General features: G+C 43.3%; 1 protein-coding gene across 1 annotated transcript in view; it reads right to left on the bottom strand.

The window, feature by feature from the left end:
• Positions 1-5,319: 5,319 nt before the first annotated feature.
• LOC307233128 (amyloid-beta A4 precursor protein-binding family A member 1-like) overlaps positions 5,320-22,092 on the bottom strand; it is a gene marked incomplete at both ends in the record, with an annotated part of 86,816 nt that continues 70,043 nt past the window's right edge. Inside the window, 6 exons of the mRNA XM_080004340.1 lie at positions 5,320-5,391; positions 6,412-6,552; positions 7,716-7,835; positions 8,512-8,724; positions 9,201-9,380; positions 18,222-18,407. Coding sequence (XP_079860466.1) covers positions 5,320-5,391; positions 6,412-6,552; positions 7,716-7,835; positions 8,512-8,724; positions 9,201-9,380; positions 18,222-18,407 — 912 coding nt within the window. The remainder of the gene's footprint in view (positions 5,392-6,411; positions 6,553-7,715; positions 7,836-8,511; positions 8,725-9,200; positions 9,381-18,221; positions 18,408-22,092) is intronic.

A 22,092-nucleotide genomic window follows, 5' to 3' on the forward strand; every position in this document is an offset into this window, starting at 1 on the left:
AAGAAACAGGAGGAACAGAAAGAACAAAAACATAGTAGTGTATTTTTGAGAAAAAGACAGGACAGTCAACAGACATGATAATATTGAGCAAGGTATCAAACTTGTGTTACATTACATTTAGCAGACACTTTTATCCAAAGCGACTTACAATTATTCAAACACTGACGGACGCAGCCATCAGGAGCTAAGTGTCTTGCTCAAGGACACTACAGCATGCTAGCAGGAGGAGCCTGGGATCAAACCAGCAACCTTTAGATTACTAAGGACCAGCTCTACCTCCTGAGCTACTGTATAAACACAGTTGTGGTGTGGGGATAGTGTGGTGGGCAGCCAAACCTGACCTGGATCTAGGTAATTAGGGACCCAGGTCAGAGTACCTGCATACTGTAGTTCATTGGTTGGCCTAATGAGCAACAGGTTAAAGATTTAGCTTCAGGGCTGTCTCTGGCACAGTGACTTGTTCCCTGTGCCACTGAGTCCCTGCACAGGTGCCAGTGTGGCAGTTTCGCCACCACACTACAAACAAGTGACGTTTTCAGGGCCCTCTGGCACAGACACAAAAGATGTGGGTTTGTAAACACCAGTTTATTGTAGAGAGTGGGCTAGCTAGAATTAGCCCAGGAGCAGATAGAACATCTCATGATACAGGCTCCTATCCTAAGTGTGTGTGGGGATTGGGGTTTTAACCTGTTGCTCGTTAGACCAACCAACGAGCAACAGGTATGCAGCCACTCTGGCTGCAAACCTAATTATTGAGATCCAGGTCAGGTGTGGCTGCTCACCACACCATCCCCACACCACAATATTTTAAAAACAAATTGATAAAAGCTACCATTCACAGGATTCAGAGAGAATGGCACAGGGCTAGGTTAGCCTTCAATGGGTTTTTTTTTAACATGAATTTGCACTGATAAAAAAATATAACACACTACAACTGTGACTGAGATTTTTGAGAACCTATCCAGTCCGAAATGTAGTTAGCTACATTTGTGTCGCTTCTCAGATTTGCGTTTCTTTCTCAGCTGTGAAAGACTGCAACATCTTGGTCTTGAGGGGGTTGGATATTTTCTCGACCAAGGTTCTGTTTTTTGTGAATGCCCAGCCATATTGACAGATTACCAACCACAACTAGCATGCTTTATCAAATCCAACGCGACTTCCTGTAATCAACCACTTCAACCATTGTTGTTTTTTTGGGCAAAAAAAATATAACCCGCCGTATGTTAAAACAGTCATATGTCGAAGCAATTTTTCCCATATACACCACGCTCATATTTTTCTAAGATTTCCTTCTTAGTTTCAATGGGAGTCATTGCCTTTTTCTTTATCCCATCATCCTTCTTCTTAGGACTATTCATGAAGGGTGAAAATAAACAAAATACACAGCACAAACACAGTAAATATGAAAAAAATATCGATAAGCCACGAACTACGTGCACACACGATGTAAGTCGCCCACTGACTGACTGCTGACGGGCCGCCGACGCGCCAACTGTAAAATTCCATGCTCGTATCTTGGAGCAGTTGGTCGCAAGACAATTCAAATTTTTGCGACTATTGCTACTCGTATCTTGGATTAGCCATAAGTAGATTCAGTCGTAAGTTGAGGTACCACTGTAGATTAATGGGTGTTAAACAAAAGGGTTTTTTTCTTAAAAAATAAGGTAGGACAACATTTAAAGGAAACCTGAAAGAAGGCAACTTGAAACCGAGCAAAAAAGAAGTAAAAACTAACCCCTTCACACACAAACATTTTTTTTACAGTGTTATCTGCTCAGTGTGTCTTCTCACATTTGCCCTTTCCATTCTTTTTATGTCATATTGAATTGTAAACAGAGACAAAATTGTACCAATTTGTAAAGTGATCCACAAACACAGATTCAAGTCTGCAATGTGTACGAATCAATTTTAAACATTCTCCCTTGTAAGTCGCTTTGGATAAAAGCGTCTGCTAAATGACTAAATGTAAATGTAAATGATTTTAATGTGCTCCATAAATGTTTACTGAAATGTGCAAGTAAGCAATAGGTGCAACACACTCCTCCGATCCTTGGACCTCAATGTGATTTTGTTGATTGCCAAAAATGTTTTCGCAGTGCACTCTCACAGAACTATGCTCGAAAAGATAAAAGCACTGGATGTTTGAATAACTTCGTACACATACAGCACATGTACATACAGTGTATGTAAGGGTATACACACATTCACAAATATATATTTACAAGAAAATCTGCAGCTGTATAGGGAAATCAGGAGATCATTATTTTTTTGCCTATGCAATTATTTCAGCTTGTTCACAGCAACTCCAACTAGTTACCACTAGTGATCCTTACTGCACCCAACTGCACAAGACCTCCTAACAAACAAACTCTCAGTTTTTTCTTCATATATCTCCCTGTTATCTTAAAACAATGTATCAATGTATCTATGTCTGTCATGTATTATTCTATATATTCTATATACAACACCAAGCCCCTATTTAGCTATCTGTGCATCTGAATAAATAGAATAAAGAGAAGAATATATACTGTACCTACAAAGAGGAATTTCGTATCAGGTTCATAAAGTGCCTTTTTTTAACCTGTAAGTGGGTTGGGGACCCTGCAGCTGTTAAGTGCACCCCAAAAGAAACGACAAAACCTTGTCCCTGTATACTGCGCACATCTCTGAACGAGAAATCAAGAAAACAATACGTTGAGGAAACCCCATCGCTGTCTAAAATAAAAAATAAGGGTCACTGAACCGGCTAGAATTGTTTGCCAGCAACAATGGGTTTGCTATTGTCTATTTCTGAAAATGAGAGTGTGTGTTGCGAAAGTATGTTGAAGCACTGTGTCTTCATCTACACCTTACTTCCACAAGTCTCTCATGTTTAAAACAAATTTTGACCTTATTTTTTTGTGTTTTTGGCAGTGTTTCTTGAGGAATTAAACAGACAATTGGAACGAATATTAAAATGTGTCCGCTTCAGGGGGTTTCCCATTGATTTTCCACTTTAAATCACCAAATAAAAGTTTTGTTTTTTTACCCGATCATGTATACAGACATGTATACATTCTTTAATCTGTGAAAAATATTATTATCGTAATTGTTTATTATTATCGGTATAATAATAACGGTTATTATCACTCATGTTATTGCCATTTGTATAGCCTGCCTCTGCGTATATATTTCCATGGAACATTCTGTCGACTTGGAATATTTCATTTTTCGGTGGGTATGTATAGAGCTACAGTATGTATTCAGCTGTGATGTGGCAGCTCCCTGATGAAACACAAATAAAGCAACTGTACAGATGGCCATTTTCTAAATTTTGTAGATGGTATTTTTTTTTTCCTTCAATAGCTTCTATATCAACAGATACAACTTTGATCAGATTTCATTTTGTGGAAAAGTGGCTCTATAAAGGGAATTTCCCAGTGGGACTATATTTATTTTAATCATGATATGAAACTATTTGTCAATTAGGTTCTTGTGTTGTTCACTTTAATAATAAAAATATAATTATTAAAAAGAAAAGTAAACAAAAACAAAACAAATGTTTTTAATAAAAATAGATAAATATACAAAATTTCAGGTTGGAAATTTATATTAGAAAGAGTGTTTTGTATGCATCATTCATATATTCCTTGTAGTTCGACCATTTTGATTGTGATTTACCATTATTCATGAAGTTCAGCTATGGTGAGTATTGTCTCAACTAGTTTAAATTATTCAAAAAAATTCATCCATCAGGTCAAGAATTGTTTCCATGGAAATATACAGTTAATATTTCTGTTCTGCACGAGGTGCCCCATTCCAAGATTTGAATATACTTTAATCATATTTAATTTGATCAGTCCATATAAACATGCCACAAACAAAGAGATCATTGCAACTGGAGGGAGAAATGGGATTAAAAATGCAATTATGTCCCTCTGAAAGAATTTTTATTTGCAAATTGAGTTACAATCATTCTGGCTCTCGTCATGGATCGCAGCTTCAGTCTCTAATGTTAGAGATCTAGGGAGCAAATCAAATCACATCACTGTGAGTTACAGTTTTTGTATGTCTATTGGTTATATAGTTTAGACACATTTACAGGAAAATATTGAATAATATTCAAATGAGTGAGAATTTATTTTGTTATATATTGAATGGATAAGCATTCATTTTCAAGGGGCAGTGGTTGACATGGGAAGATGTAATTGTCTCACAAAAGCCGGTACCCTTTTGCATTAGGGAAAGGAATACATCACACGACTCAACCCTGTATTCTACTTTATATACATTCATGTCATTTCACACTATTTCCTATATTTAACTAAGCTTAAATATCCTTTCACTTTTCTTGGTATACTTTGTTTGTCTACAGCTTTTTATGTCAATGATCAATTGATATACAGTATACATAAACACACACACACACACACACATATATATAGTGTGTATATATATATAAATAAATTTTGGCTTAAATATGGACTTTTGTTAACACACCACACACAAACTAAAAGCAAAAACGGACAAGTACAATCCTGCAGCTCTCTTTATACAACAATAGCTACCATTATATGCTGTTCATTGCCCCTCAGTGAATCAGAAATACAGTAAGGCTAGATGGGATTCATGGAGGAGGACTATAAGAGCAAAACGGAGGCCAAATTTTGTGCATAAAACTCTGCCTTTCTACTTTTCAAAATGATTATGGGTTGCAGACATGCAAATGTGAAAACCAGATGATATAAGAATGCAGAGAAGCCACAACATAAAGAGAGAAGGGAATATTTGTTCATGCTTGCTAGAAGTTAAAGGAATGTCACACAATTAGTCAAATTAGACATAATGTCCAAATGTATCCTGCTTATAAGGCAGACTAACTAACCAATTTTGAACACAGAGATGATCCCTTGGCATCTCTCTTTGTCCAATTAAACATTTTAAGTCAACTTTTTCATCTCCCGCGGTTCAGCTCTCGACTAAATTCAACAAAGGCTGGTGGGGATAGGGGAGACGGTCGTTACGTATGCCATCCTGTCGTCCGCACAGACAGTGTTTTCCTTACCTCCGTGTTTCAGAAATAACATGGCGATATTCATCATCGTATTTATTGCGTATAAAATAGCCATAGAAGAGTGATTGGAGAGTGCCAACATTGACCGAAGATGAATTATGAAGCCGGACAGAGATCCATAAAGAGAAGCAAAGAACTTTAGACAGGTGACCTAAAGTTGGGGAGAGGTTGCACTTGCAAAATTTGGGACTAAGTCAGTCCTGGACAGCTATGTAATTTCATGATGCCGCTTATGTTTGTGAACTGAGGACAAATGCGTCAAACAGTCATATGTAAACAGGCTGCTCCTGTGCAGTTAGGAGGCGGTACATGGCTGCAGGCATCGTCTTCATGTGAATCTGAAACAAGGACAGAAAAAGATGAAGTCAAAGAGAAAGAGACTAAAGAGAAAGTCTGTTGTTATTCCATTTCTGGGATTTTGTACATAGGATATACATTTTGGAGACTGGATTCTATATTTTCTTTTTTGATAAATTTTGGATCACAGGATATAAATTTTTGTTCTCATCAGAAAATATTTCCCATTTTTACATTTTTAATGTATAACCTTCTGCACAGTTTTCTCTGGAGCCTGTCAGTGAGCATTACACATCGTATTATACAATATACAGTAATGATGTCCGTCTGACAAAAAACAGACTTTGAAAACATTACATACACATACATGATGCTACGGTGATTTGGAGGCTGGCAAGAGCAAGTTGATCCCTCTTCACAATGGCTATTCCAGCTATTTTACAAATATATGTAAGTACTGTTTATAATTATAAGTGTGGGAGTCAACTTAATTATTGGCACCTCCATTTACATTCAAGTGACAATGCATGATATGTGTACATACTGTATGTATATTAATACGTGTACATAAATACTACATACACTGTATATCAAACACAGATATAACACTATATAGGGGGGCAGTGGCTCAGGAGGTAGATTGGGTTGTATAGTAATTGGAGGATTGCCACTTTGATCCCTGGCTCCTCCTGGCAGCAATTGTCCTTGAGAAAGTCACTTAAGTGCCCCTTACTGCTCCCCTGGCGCGGCTAGATGGCAGCCCACCCCTCCTAACACGTGAGATAATAGGTTGGGCAAATGCAGAGAAATTGTTTCACCCACAGGGATTAAGAAATTATACAAAAAGTAATACTATACTTAAGCAAAGCTTAGAGGGGAATTCAAAAAACCATGAAAGAGAGTGCCCACTTCATAACCTCAGTGCATAACTCAAGCCGGCACTTGTGGTTGTTGGTGTCACAGCCACCTAAACCATTTTGAGCTGGTTTATGTGGATTATTGACAGCACTGCTTGAGGCACTGGAGAAAATTGCCCCTTTCATGAAGACCATATTTCTTACCTCTCCCATGGCACAAGAAAGGATGTGGACAATCTTCTCATGAGATGTTGCTACCACACTCTGGCTGTTGATCTCTATAATACGATGGCCCACTCTCACTCCTCCCCGCTCAGCAATGCCTCCACGCATCAGGCTGCAGATCTGTATAGAATTGAAAAATAAATCAATCCCCTGGTACTGTTCCCAACATCCTTGCCACATTGAAAAGGTGTGTCCACCATTACAGCCAACAACATTCTTCATTTCTCGACAGATCTCCTCCACCTGACTGCGCAGTTTCCTGACTCAGTGACTTCCACCAAGGAGATGGTTTCTCATCCCCGGAGTCAGTCAGTCTCAGTCGGGTTTAGGAGTTCCTCAAAGTGTTACTTCCACCTCCTGACGATATCCTCAGTCGAGGTCAGAACCTCCGCACCCTTGATGATGACAGCTCAGGTGTTGTCCTGCTTTCCCTTCCTGGGCCTTTGGATTGTTTGCCAGAACCTCTTTGAGGCTAGACAGATGTCCTTCTCCATGGTCTCTCCAAACTCATCCCACACCTGAGCTTTCACTTCCAGTACCTGTCTGCAAAATCTGAAGTCCCCCTTGCTAACCAAGGTAGAATTTTTGGATGAAAGAAACACAGCCGTGGTAGTGGGTGTGGTTTTAGCGCCATCTGCTGTTGGGGAGAACCATCACTGGTAACTGATAGGGGACACGGCTGCAGGAGATTGAAGTAATTAGTAGATGATTGAAAAGCTGCTGTGGTTTCACCTCTCACTCTCCTGACAGCGAGGCTGGGCTCCCACTCCACCTTTTCGCTTGTCCGTCCATCATGCCCCACTGTGACTGTATCTTGTCGGTTGCAGAGTAGAGAGAGGGACCAGGAGGCAGGTAGAACAAGCAGGAAGTTTATTTAAACTGAAATAAAAAAGTAGGAGCCCAGCCTCGCTGTCAGGAGAGTGAGAGAGGTGAAACCACAGCAGCATTTCAATAATCTACTAATGACTTCAATCTCCTGCAGCTGCGTCCCCTATCAGTTACCAGTGTTGGTTCTCCCCAACAGCAGATGGCGCTAAAACCAGCCCCACTACCCCACTGTTTTTTTCATCCAAAAATTCTACCTTTGTGAGCAAGGGGGACTTCAAATTTTGCAGACAGGTACTGGAAGCGAAAGCTCAGGTGTGGGATGATGGGGCTTATTACCGCATCTCCTGCAACTGTGTCCCCTTCCGCTTGCCAGCATTGGCTCTCCCCACCCTAAGATGGTGTCAAAACCACCCCCCACATCCACAACAGCATCTTTTGCTGTTGTTGACACTCACAATGCCGTTCTGGACGCTGAAGCCCAACTGGTAACGGAGGTCAGGTCGTCTGATGAGTACAGTGGTCACTGGGGGGCATCTAACAATATTCAACTTGACACAGGACTGGTTCTTCAAGCCCTACACAGTGCAAACAACGGGAACAAAGGACACAACACAACAGACAACAGAAATTCACAGTGAATGAGGCTAGTTGCATAAAAATTGGATCTTATTACATAATCAGACCCTAGCACTAACATGTGCATAAAAATGTTCTTACTTTCTGAAAAAAATTGGATATGCAAAGTTATCGCTGGATTCCAGACGCGTAAGTACCGGCCACATTTGTTCTTACCAGTGTGCGTGTGTATTTCAATCCGAATCATTCTAAATTAAGAGGTGCCTGCACACAACTTCTAATTAGCATAATCCCATTCCATCCATAATCCCACACCCTGATTTCTCCATCGGGGCGTGGGATTTGTAGCGCAGTGAAAAACCAGGACTCCCTTAACAGAAAAAGCTGGTCTCCTACCAGCCGAAGCCAGCTGATCAGCCATTGATCCCTTTCACTAAACAGGGACTGGTAATTTCCAGGCAGATACAGTTATGCTTGTGCTTGGGTATAGTTAACCAATTACAGTACATGTACAACAGTGTCATATGTAAATTGGAGAAACAACAATTTCCTGTTGTGGACGTGAAAGACATACTAAAAGAGACGTAAAATCAAAATTTATTTTTGGCTTGTTTGGTTTTGTAATACGAAACAAATGCACACAGATCAAGATGGATCTTAATGTGTGTCATGCACCTTGATGATGCTCTGACAGGTGGACAGGGGCAGTCCCACCAGACTTGTGCCGTTTATGGACATGATCTGGTCTCCAATGTTGAGATGACCAGACTTCTCAGCTGGTCCAGCGTGCATCATATTAGCAATGATGACTGTGGGCAGGATAGAACCCCAGCCACTCTCCACGACCACCAACCCCAGAATCTCTCCCTTGGCTTTCTCTATATACACCTGCAGGGAAAAAGCAAACAGTCAAAATGTGGTCAAACTAGCTCGACAAAGCCAAATGAAGATATTAGAGATTACATTTTACAAATAAATTTGGTGGATTCTGTGTAAATTCTGTCTTCCACGAAATTCTAGCACAATGTCTTTTGTCCAGAACATTACGTTAGCTTCCTTAATGCTATATCTTTGGACAGCAGATCAGTGGAATACAAGGACAAAATGTATTTCCTTTTTTGTCAGTAAGATACACAACAGAGTAATTTCATTCATACAATTAATTCTAATCTTCCACAGACATCTTGTCAGCTGATTCCACTAGCTCCTGATAGTACCTCTTTCACAAGGTTGCTGTTCATTAGAAAAACATCTTTAGGTTATTTTTTCCTTATCTGACACCCGTAGTCTTTTTTCATGTTAGCTACAGCCTCCTTTGACAACAGCACAAATGGCATTTTGCTTCAGCAGGCAAATGCACCTACATCTTTGCAGTTTTCAGACTTGGAGAAGTGGATCAGATCATCATTGTACATGTCCTGGGTGTTGAGCAGGTCACTGTATTCCTTTTGACTTAGGTCCTCCGGGTTGATGCCATTCGCCCTCAAGAACTCCTGGTACGCTACGCTGAAGGCCTGTCCAATGGACTGCGCTATCAGCTGGGCCTAGTGGTGATATTGCTTTTATTATGATCATACAGAATTAGCAAAAATCAAATCATGTCTGTCAAGTCTGCTGTTTGTTTTCAGCTGTATCTATGAACCATTGCAAACAAATCACACGATTTTACAAGTGAAAACCATATATGACTTTTGAAGGTATCCGTTTTTGAACAAATTTAATGTCATATAGATACGGAATATGATTTGTTCCTTATGTTCTCACCCAAAGCCCCATAGAGTCATCACACTAGTGAGAAAAACATGATCATAAATAATGCATTGATTTCCCCATGGAGACTTTTGACCTGTCCAGCACTGATTTCTACAATAGCATTTTCAAAGACAAACAACTACTCAATGCTGCAATAAGTGACAAAAAATACAGATGGAAGAGAAAGTATTCCAAAACTGATTACTCCCCTAGAGAGAGATACAAAGAAACATATAAGGGGGAGGCGTGTGGGTGGTAAATCAAAATAAATAAATACAAAAAAAATAAATAATAAACCAAAACCTTACATGGGTGAAGTTCTGATGTTTAGTACATTTTTAGTACACATTGTTTACACACACAAGAATCTCTCACCTACCCCTCTGAGCATCAACTTGATCTTTTCTAACGTTAGAAAGAAGATCATGTCTGTTAGCCAGGTAGGGAATGACAGGGGTGTAGATGATTTCCAGACTAGAAGTATTGTTGTGGTTAATTAGTAACTCCACAGGAAAATAAACTTGATAAAATGAACGACTGCAGCATATTCACCAGCTGCGAAGGCGGACTTTGTGAAATTCACAGCCAAAACGCTACCACAGATGAATGGTTTCTTGCGTACCTGCTATATTATGGTTGTTCTGTGAAGGTTTTTATTTGGTAATCTTTTTCTGTTTATACCACAGAAAATATGGTGTTGCATAATTTTTTTCAACAAAAATATTATCAAGCATATAAATATTTTTATCTGATAACCAAATATGACCACTCCAATGTTTATGCATAACACACCTCACACCCGTATTTCTCATATAATTCACTGATCCTCACACATAACTTACACCACCTATATCCTTGTAGTATTTGTATACTCACCGCAGTTGTTGTGTTATGCATTTGTTTCCTATACTCACTACAGTTGTTTGATTATGCATCTACTTACAGGTACACCTATGTGCCGTTTGTTTGCCTTCAATATATCCTGCATGCACATTGCTACTGTCGTTAAGCCATATGTTATCCAGCATAACCACTTGAAGTATTTATCCTCGTAATTTTGTAAGAATGTGAGTTTAGAAGTCACAAAGGGGGTGTTGTGGTTAATTAATAACCCTACTTAAAAAGAACCTATTACATGTTATACTAAATCGGATGCGATAAAAACTAACTAAAATTTAGTGTATCAAAAAACCTTTTAAAAAATGTATTTTTCATGAGGCCAGCAGAGGGAGCCAAATTCTAGGGCATCATGAGGCCAGCAGAGGGAGCCAAAGCCTTCCATAGACAAGACTACCAAAATGCAGCTGGACATTTCAAGGTCACATGCCCATGTATGGCAAAGCCAAGAATCATGGAGTCAGCTCTTTCCTGAGAAAGAAATAGCTGGCTGGAAAAGTACTGGAGTTCACAGAGATCGCCCTCTTCCAAGAAAGGGGAGGGTGGTCAGCTGTGAAGGCTGCGATTGATGTCTGGAAAGTGACATCAGAACACATGATGACAAGACTACGAGCTGCGAATGGCTCAAATGGAATTTTGAGAAAATCATGACACCAAAAAAAGGCAGAACATGTAAATGAGCAAGCTTCTCCGTGACTTTAAAGCAGACTTTAAGGAGGAATAAGATCATTCAGTTTTCGCGAAGCCAACTCCAAGTTTGCGGCTGTATTTTTTTCTTCCGATACACAATAAACTTGATTGCGTAAAGCTCTGGTCCAGTTCCAATGTTTTTCTTCTAAGTTTTTGGAGCCAGAATAAGATAGTGACGTCATGCAGAGATCCAGATTTTTTACTGGCCCCAGATCCGGACCTTTGTTGAACCACGACAGTATCCTTCACCAGGGTAGAAGTGTAACAAAAGCAATCATGTCAGTCTACCATATGGGGATGGTAGCTCAGGCGGTAGAGCTGGTGGTCTAGTGATCTAAAGGTTGCTGGTTCGATCCCAGGCTCCTCCTGCTAGCATGCTCTAGTGTCCTTGAGCAAGACACTTAACCCCTAATTGCTCCTGATGGCTGCGTCCGTCGGTGTTTGAACAATTGTAAGTCGCTTTGGATAAAAGCGTCTGCTAAATGACTAAAATGTAAATGTCTTGTTTGAATTACCAGTGAGGGGTTCAGCTAGCACTCCAAAAATGGCTAACAGTGGACTAGGCTGTATACTTGTATTCAAGAAACGGGTTGAGGACTTTAACGCCATCGAAAGTGGGCAGCCTTGGCCTGTCCCACGAGAGAGGGGAAAATAAGCAAAAAGCAAAGAATTAGTCATAACACAAGCCAAGAGGGAGGCATAGAGCAACCTGATCCATGAAATAAATGTTTCACCGAACCCAAATATCGAAGTATTCGGTTGAAGGCCTCCACTGTGTTCAGAGATATCATAACCTCAGGCGGGAGAGTAGAATTAGTTTTGTGAATAATATTCAAGAGTCTACGAATATTGGAAAATTAGAGGCAGCCTTTAATTAACCCAGTTTGGTCGTCAGAAATGATCTGGGGAATAATGTTTTCAGAACGTCTGGCTCTCACTTCAGCTTAAAGATTTCCTTCTGTAATAATTGGTGAGATTGTACAGTATGATCCACAGTCTGTGGGGTATTTATCCTTTTTAAGAAGTGAAATGGTTGCTTGGGTGAGTATTTGGGGTAGCGACCCATTTTCCAGTGCCTCACTGAAGACTTATAAAATTATTTGTGGAATTGGTAGAAGAATTCCAAGCTGTTTAGGAAATTATCTATGAATTTTCTCTTGGGAGGTGGTTCAGATTTGGAGAGAGAGGAGTAAAAACACTCAAAGACTTTGTTAATGTCTTGAGGCTTGGAGATAATGTTGTTACAGCTTGTAGCAGTTTTGCCTGCCACACGCCACCCAAGGGGCGTTTTCAGGGCCCTCCAACACAGAGACTCAGACGATGGGGTTGAAAGTACCAGTTAATTGTAGTGAGTGGGCAAGATGGAACAAGCCCGGAGCAGATGTAAAACATGTAATAACAAGGGCTCCTCTCCTGCGTGTGTGGGGAGTGTTGCCCATTGATTTCTCTAACAAGCAACAGACTTACAGCCACCCTGATCCCAGGCCCAATTAACTAGACCCAAGACAGGTGTGGCTGCTTTAACCACCATTAACCGCTTGGCGCTGAAGCTGATGAGCAAGTAACCGACTGTTCTTGTCACTATATTCATAGGACAGACCATGGCAGTGCAGTAGCAAGCGTTCAACTTTTTTTGTTGATGGTATATTCAACTCTGACTGTAAATCTAGTCTCTGCTGGTATAACTCTGGGAAGGGTCTGTGTGTCATATAGGGTGTCAAGCTAAAGTATCGCATCTGTAAGGTCCTGCAAATGTTTTTTTTCTTGGTTTTGTTTATTTGTGAGATAATCTCATGAAGCAGAACTACTTTTAAGGTCTCCCAGAACAGTGAATGAGAAATCAAATCTGATCAATTGGTAATTCTAAATGTATCAATAACATTTGAATTTTGGTCACAGAAACTTTTGTTGGAAAGTAGCAAAGGTGTCGGTGGTATGAGCATGGTTTGGTTTGAGCAGCCACACCTGACCTGGATCCAGGTAATTAGGGACCCAGGATCAGAGTGGCTGCATACCTGTTGCTTGTTGGTTGGTCTAACGAGCAACAGGTTAAACCCCCATCCCCACACAAACTCAGGAGGTAGGAGCCCTGTCATGACCTGTGTCAATCTGCTCCAGGGCTTGTTTAATCAAGCCCCCTCTCCACAATAAAGTTGTGTGTTTTTTACAAGCCCGTTGTCTGTGTCTCTGTGCCAGAGGTCCCTGAACACGCCACTAGGGTGGCGAGTGGTAGGCGAAACTGCCACAGTGTCGAATTTACAAAGAGGGCGTCATTTCTATATAAATTAAAGGACACGTCCATTTATAGGGGTGCATGATCCGAGATAACAACAGCTAAATATTCAATGGACTGGAGTCTACTATCATTAAAAAGTAGTCCATGCAAGAGAAAGAGTGGACATGTGAAAAAAAAGAAAATTATTTTGAAAGTGGTTTGACAGCCTCCACAGGTCCACACATCCATTTTCTCTCATGAAAGTGAATAAACACTAGAAATTTTAGAGAGTGCTGAGGGTCTAGTGCTAGAGCGGTCCAGAACTGGATCTACAACACAATTTAGATCACTGTCAAAATAGCTGATGTGTGTCCAAATTAGTGAGAGAGGAAAGCAACTTGTTTAAAAAATCAGCGTCATCCCAGTTTGGGCCATAGACATTTATTAAGAGAAGTGGGGTTTGAAATAGAATCACTGTGACAATTATGTATCTGCCATTTGGATCAGAATAGTGTTTGAGGATGTGAATTGCATTTTTTTTATTTATCAATATGGCCACACCCCTAGTCCTTGTATTAACACTGGAGTGAATTACCTGGCCAATCAAAGGTTTGCTTAGCCCTCCCATGCTCTGCTGTCTTTAAATTTGCTTCTTGTAAAAACAGGATATTAGCCTTCAAGTTTTTCAGATGAGTAAAATTCTTAGAGCGCTTGATGCCGCGGATGCCGATCACTTTCCGATTGGCTCGGCACGAATGGTTCAGTGGAAGTCATTCACTTTGTCAGCCAGCGAGACATTCTCTGATTGAAGTTTAGCACACTCCAACAGAGCTTTTCGGTCACTGAATTTGGATAGTCCAGTTTCCTCGTCTGCGATACATCGGCCATGTAAATCTATGCTAGATTGTATATATATATATATATATATATATATATATATATATACACTGTATATATACACACGCACGCACGCACGCACACATGCACACACGCACACACACACACACACACACACACACGGCTCGACATTAACCCTTGCCCGGGTTAATGCAAGTAAGTTCTGTATTCGGGCAAGTGGAATGCCTCGTGCAGTTGTCCGATTGGGCAAGTTCTCTGTAACAATATCTGAAAATAAACTGCGTACTGTATCGCTGAAGTGGAGCTTACAGTACGGTGGGGCAGGTGAAGCCTGAACTGCAGGAGCCGGAGCCCACTCAAAATACAGTTTCTGCTTACACCACTGGTCACGGCATCTGAAGGTAGCGTAATGGGCAGCAGTCTGTCGTTTTCAAAACGCACGCCAAATGCAACTTGTTGGAATTGTGAATAATATTTTTGTACAAAAAAGGTGTTATAAACATTGACAAAAACGGTCCCATTATTCCTATTTAACTCCAAAGATATTGATAAAAAAACTTTAAGTTATAGGCATTAGTGCTAGTAATAGTAATGGTAATAGTGAAGTGGTCAAAATTGGCATTGAACCACAGATAGCATCGAACCTGCAAAACCATGGAAGGCTCCACAGGCCGCTGCCTTTCCCATGCAGTGGGCCGGAACTTTGTTGAGTAAAATATTCAAATCAACTGTTATAACTTCTACATTGTAATATTAAGATTCAGGGAGAATTTCCTAAGTTAATAATGTAATTAGTTCACATTAAATGTGCATAAATGACGTATGAGTAAATCTGTAATAACATTTTTATTACAGATTTACTCATACTATTTACATTTTTTATAGTCACTGCACATGAACCTAAAAGTACTAAATTAAACCCAGCAACAGGCAAGTGTAGAGCAGTGGCGTAAATGTGTCATGATTCTCCAATGGAGAGACCCCCCACTCGCTGACACACAGATTATTTACTTTGCCACATGGATAATTGCGATCAGCTGCCGCAAAACAAGGGCAAATTGCACTCAGCAGCAAAACTTTATTGCCGTGTTTGTGCTGGCGTATCACTAGCGCAATATCTTTGGTGAATTGGATGGTAAGACGGCGCAGATAGTGGCTGCAATTCATGGTGCTAATAGTGGCCACAATCCATTTCTTTGTGAATTCGCCCCTGAATGTTATAATACATATAACATTCTGATTATGAAACAGAAAAGAAACAGTCTTTATTTATCACGCAACACACGCTTGCACACACACACACGCACATGCTTTGATGGTGGCCGGTGAAATGGATTCTCTGCTTTTGACCCATCCTGGCTTGTCCTTCCTCTGGGGGCACAGCCAGGAGCAGTGGGCAGCATACGTGGACGCGCCCGGGGACCAGGTGATAAATGTCCATTGCTGGTCAGACAATGATGGGTGCATGTTTTTGGTGGGGGTCCTTACTGACTTGAGGTGGAGGAAACCCCATGTGAGCACGGGGAGAACATGCAAACTCCACACAGAAAGGCTCCTATTTTGGGAGATAACCGCCGGAGCACGGTGCCAACAGCGCCCCAGGCGGAAATCGAACCCAGGACCTTCTTGCTGTGAGGCAGCAGTGCAATGCACTGCGCCACCGTGATTATCACACTTATGATAATATATAACGTAAACATAACTCAGAGAATTAGAGTGGAGTTTTTTCTCCTCAGCGGTGTGCTGCACACAATAGAAGATCCACTGCACTCTCAGGACAGCTGTGTAGAGAGGTGTATTTATTTCCGCTTGTTTCATACTTGAATGAAACAAATTGTGACCCACCACACACTTTAGGGTCACATTTCAAAATTCGATTTTTTTTTTTCACATAATATGGAACTGTAGAATCACAACTTCAAAACAAGGTATCACTTGTGGAATTAAAGTAAATATTTTGTAAACTATGACTTGTTAAATATTAGGGTTTTGGAAATATAAGTTCTGAGAAATCAGGCTTGCAAGTTTAAGAAGCATTACACATTTAGAAACACAATTAGTGCTTTAAATGGCTACATCTGGATAGTGCTGTACTTCTTTAATGATGTTGAGTGTGTTTTTCTGAAATAATGTTTGAATCATTCATTTATGAAAAATATATTGGAAAATGCATAATTCAAGTTAATCCTTTAATACAAAACAAATTGTTCTAAGTTTATGCTCACTATAGAAGCATTGATAGTTTTAAGAAAGTGGCACTTTTCAGATTGAGCGTATTAAAACCTATTACCAGATAACAGCAATTCCTAGAACGCAAATGGGGGGGTCCTCCCAGTTATTTGCATTCTGGGAATTGTTTTCCGCTGCAGGCTGCCAGTTCCACAATATTATTGAGAGTTTCTGCCACCCTCTTCTCATAATCCATAACAACACAGGGATGATATGTTTTCACGGAGAAGTGAAATTTCTTGCTTCTGGTGTTTATTTGCTGTTATTTCTTTAAAACATTGTTCCGGAAGTGACGTAGGCTCTTCTTCGTGTCATTTAGGCCATTGTCAGTGCATTTGTTTTACTACACGAAGAACACCCGGTGTTGTCCAGGTTAATTTAGAATCTTATTTTATCAAAACGGTTTTACATTCTGACTTACATAGCATGGAATATGGAAGAATGATCTTGATCTTCATGTTTGCATCTGCGCTGGTTTTGGGAGTGGATGAGAAACTTTATTCCTTGTGTTATGCTGGTGGATCATGTAGCCTCGACATTTATTTAATATTTATCTAATATTTAGAAATCAATCAATCTTGAAAATACGTTGAGAGACAGAAAACTACTTCAGGAACATAAATATGCTAAAATCTCATTTTTGACCGGGAATGGAATTTGCAATGTTTTGCAGCACATTTTAAAACACAACTGAGTTAAGGGTCCACCATCTCGTTCACTGTGTAATGGGATGAACGAAAAAAACAACCTGTGTGTCTCGTGCCGTGTCACACACGTCTGCCTATGGTTTTCCGTTGCTATGGGACTTAATTTAGTAAAAGCTGGATGTTTTTGCGTGCATACTTAACTTGTAAATAATAAATCCTGCATTTCTGTGACGGTGAAACTTTCCCAACCAGACTTTAATATGATGCCATTGGCACGCGAATGATTACGTACACATAGTCAAGTAGCCAGTCCTTCAGTGTGTGAGCCCATGATTGGTGATCAGTATCGGCCGATACTGCTGCAAGCAATCCGTGATCGGCCCCAAAAATCCTGATCGGAGCACCCTTAGTTCATTTATGATGTATGGTTAACTTAAAAAGGTCTATGTTTAACAAAGTTCAATTTTTGCACTTTTTGAGTATAAAAATACATTTTTAAAATCACTTTACTTCCAACTTTAAGTATGGGTCTGTTTTCTTGAGATAATGTCATCAGTTTTCTACTATTATTACAGTTGCCCATCCGTGTAGCTACGTAAATGTTCAAGGCTGGCACAAGTTTTAATAATATGGCTATACAGCCACAGAATCAGGAAAATTTGTCAGAAACAAAAAAGAAATCCCAAAAACAACCGGTGGGCCAGTAGGCGCATGTATGGCTCTAACTGACTATGTCTATGTGATATATACAGTAGATACATGAGATAGCACATGTCATATATAAGTTGTTCATAAAACAATGTGGCTTTTTCCACATGTTTTCACAGGGGTTCACCTGTACTTATATGTAATTCACCTGTGAAGCACATGTTATCACAACAAATTACTAATTTGCAAGTCACAGATTGAAAAACAGTTTTGACAAGACACAATAAATAGAATACATTACTGTACAATACTGTACCATTTGGGCCTTGTAGGATATGGGCAAGGAAGGGCAAGAAGGGCAAGAAGTAAAAAAAAAAAAGAGATAGAATGCATCAAGGGATGGACAGATACTGTAAGACTGTATGTAGAAAGAAAGCATTTGGACTTACATCGTCAGACTCAAACACGTGGCACACCATCTTGTACTGGCGCTTATTTTCCTGACCAGGCTCTGAGGCTTCCACACTCTCCTGGGAGACAGGTCTTGGCATTCGTCGTCGAGCCATTAAAACCACTATGTTACCAATATCAGCAATATAGGAGATGGTTCGTAGGGGGTGGTCCATCATGACTTCCTGATTTGATTCACATGAAACATGCAGACACGGAAAAGGACCCATTTGTGAAGATTAAAGATCACACATTTGTAGAGTGTATGCGCACTTGAAATGCAACAAATATAACCCCTCCCAGGCAAAACACGTAGTAATAATAATAATAATCAAGAGTGGAACTCCAACATTAGTTGTGTCAGGGTTCGCCCGGGTCCTACCAGCATCAGCCACTAGATGCCGCCAGTACTGCCTTTTCAAGGTTGCTCTGCTTCACCTATTTCTGTTCCTGATTACCCTGCCTCATTAGATGATATGTTTCACCTGTGTCTCGTTTGGTCGTCCCTATTTAGACCCTGTCGTTTGTGTCCTCGGGCGCTCAGTCTTGAGTTTGTCTAACCTCATGACAACGCTCTTGTTCTAAGCTCCCGAGACTTCTTATTTGTTTTTGCCCAGTTTTTGTACTTGTTTTGAGTAAACCTCTATTTTTGCCACGTCGCCTCTGCCTTGTTCTCTGCACCTGGGTTCACTCAGCACACCTCCTAACAGCAAGACTGAGCCAACAACATGGACCCAGCAGAGAGTTGTCCTCCAGAGGTGGAAAGCCTGCGGGTGGCCTTGACGCACCAGGGGGCTGCGATTGGCCGACATGAGCGGGTTCTCCAACAGGTCCTGGAAAACCTGCAGTCGCTCGCCCAGGCTGTCCAGCAGAGCCAGGCACCGGCTCCACCTATGGGCCCTACGCCAGCGCTGCCTCCCATGGACCCGTGTCCTCCAGAGCACCGCGAACCACGACTGCCGGCGCCAGAGAGGTACGATGGTAACCCAGGGGGCTGTCGTGGCTTTCTGACACAATGCTCCCTGGCTTTCGAGCTCCAGCTGTCACAGTTCCCCACCCAGCGCTCACAGGTGGCATACGTGGTCACGCTACTCACCGGCAAAGCACTCTCCTGGGCCACAGCCATCTGGAATCGGCAAACCCCGGCCTGCTCCAGCTACCAGGCTTTTGCCGGGGAGATGCGCCGAGTGTTCGACCACTCAGTCAGTGGGAGGGAGGCGTCGACACGGCTACTCCGGCTCCGCCAGGGGGGACAGAGCGTGGAGGACTACGCCATCGCATTCCGCACCCTCGCCGTGGCGTCTGGATGGAACAGCGAGGCACTCATCGCGGCCTTCCAGGGGGGCCTCAATGAGGGGGTCAAGGACGAGCTGGCATCCCTGGAGGCGCAGGAGGACCTGGACATGCTCATCGATGCAGCGATTCGGGTGGACAACCGCCTCCGGGAGAGACAAGGGGAACGCGTTTTCCCCGCTTCACCAATACCAGCGCGCAGAGCGGCTCTGGGGACGAGGCCTCCCGAGCATCTCCTGGCTATCCCGAGCTCGCCTCCAGCATCAAGGGAGGAGCCGATGCAAGTAGGCAGCACACGGCTCTCTCGGTCCGAACGGGACCGGCGGATGAGAGAGCGCTGCTGCTTGTACTGTGGGATCCCGGGGCATTTCCGTTCTTCCTGCCCTGAGCTCTCGGGAAAAGCCAACTCTCGTCCAGGGTAGGGAGAACTGCGACGAGGCCAACCTTCTCTCCCGAGCTCGAGGCGACCAGGGTCCTGCTGGCTGCCTCCCTCGCCTGCGGAGATCAACATCACTCCCTCCAAGCTATGGTGGATTCCGGCGCTGCAGGAAGCTTCCTGGATGTAGGGCTAGCAAAGGCCCTAAAGCTCCCTCTGGCACCTCTAGAGCATCCTCTCACGGTGACAGCCCTGGATGGAAGACCACTGGGGTCCGGTAGAGTGTGCCATCGGACCGCCCCCCTTTGGCTGTCACTGGAGGGAAAACATTCAGAGGTAATCCAGCTCCACCTCATCCACTCTCCTGAGTTTCCACTGGTCCTGGGCTACCCATGGCTAGCCCGTCACAACCCACATCTGGACTGGGCCTCCGGGCGTCTCACCGAATGGGGCCCTGCCTGCCACACCACCTGTCTTCGTTCTAGTCCGTCTTCTCACCCTCTCGAGTCTCCAGTCCGTGTCCAAGCTCGGGCCCCTTCCCAAGCCCCTGCCCACTCCGGAGTTCCTGTCCGTGTCCTGGCTCCAGTCCGTATTCAAGGTCCCATCCATCCCGAGTTTTCACGAGTGCCCCACGAGTATGGCGATCTGAGGGAGGTCTTCAGCAAGAGACGGGCCACCACGCTTCCTCCCCATCGGTCCTATGACTGCGCCATCGACCTTCTGCCTGGCACCTGCCCTCCTCGAGGACGTCTCTTCTCTCTCTCTGCCCCTGAGACTATAGCCATGGAGGAGTACATCCGGGGGGCGCTCACCTCAGGTTTCATCCGCCCTTCTACCTCCCCGGCGGGCGCAGGGTTTTTCTTCGTGGGTAAGAAGGATGGCGGTCTGCGTCCCTGCATTGATTACCGTGGTCTGAACAAGATCACGGTCAAGAATCGCTACCCCCTTCCTCTCATGTCCACATCTTTCGAGCAACTGCAAGGCGCCAATTTTTACAGGCGATTCATTCGGGGTTTTAGCACAGTGGCAGCTCCCCTCACCGCCCTCACTAGGACATCCACAGCCCGCTTCGCCTGGACTGCGGAGGCTGAGGGGGCGTTCAGGGCTCTCAAGATGCGGTTCACCGCTGCCCCTGTCCTGGCCACACCAGAGCCTACCCTACCCTTCGTGGTGGAGGTGGATGCTTCCGATGTGGGAGTGGGGGCTGTTTTGTCCCAAAGGACTCACGACAGGAAGCTCCATCCATGTGCTTTCTTCTCCCGTCGCCTCACCCCAGCGGAACGGAACTATGACATAGGGAACCGGGAGCTACTGGCAGTCAAACTGGCGTTGGAGGAGTGGCGGCACTGGCTGGAGGGGGCCCAACACCCATTTGTCGTCTGGACCGACCACAAGAACCTGACATACATTCAGGATGCCAAACGCCTCAACTCCCGTCAAGCCCGATGGGCCTTGTTCTTCAATCGGTTCAACTTCATCCTGTCGTATCGTCCCGGGTCCAAGAACCTCAAGCCCGACGCTCTCTCCAGACAGTTTGACCCTCCTGAGCTGGTTGAACTCCCCGAGCCCATTCTCCAGAGCTCCTGCATCTTGGCTCCGGTCCGCTGGGGAATCGAGACGCAGGTCCGGCAGGCCCAAAGGAGGGAGGCGGATCCCGGCAACGGGCCCCCGGGTCACCTGTTTGTCCCGAAGGCTGTCCGATCACAAGTCCTGCAATGGGGGCATTCATCCCGCCTCACTGGCCACCCGGGGATCTCCAGGACCCTCGAGTTCCTCCGCAGGTGTTTCTGGTGGCCTACCATGGAGCAGGACGTCCGGTCCTTTGTCGCTGCCTGCACCATCTGCACCCAGAACAAGAACCCCCGGTCACGTCCCATGGGGCTGCTGCATCCCCTTCCCATCCCCAGTCGGCCCTGGTCACACCTCTCAGTGGACTTCATCACCGGCCTTCCACCGTCTCGGGGCCACACTGTCATCTTTGTCGTTGTAGACCGGTTCTCCAAGGCTTGCCGCTTTATTCCTGTGCCCAAGCTCCCCTCAGCTCTGGAGACTGCTGAGCTCATGGTGCAGCACGTTTTCAGGGTGTTCGGCCTGCCCCTGGACGTGGTGTCAGACCGCGGTCCGCAGTTTGCATCCCGGTTCTGGAAAGCATTCCACCAGCTCCTCGGCGCCTCCGTCAGCCTGTCCTCCGGTTTCCACCC

The sequence above is a fragment of the Zeus faber genome, assembly GCF_960531495.2.
Source record: "Zeus faber genome assembly, chromosome: 7".
Taxonomy (NCBI): Eukaryota; Metazoa; Chordata; class Actinopteri; order Zeiformes; family Zeidae; genus Zeus; species Zeus faber.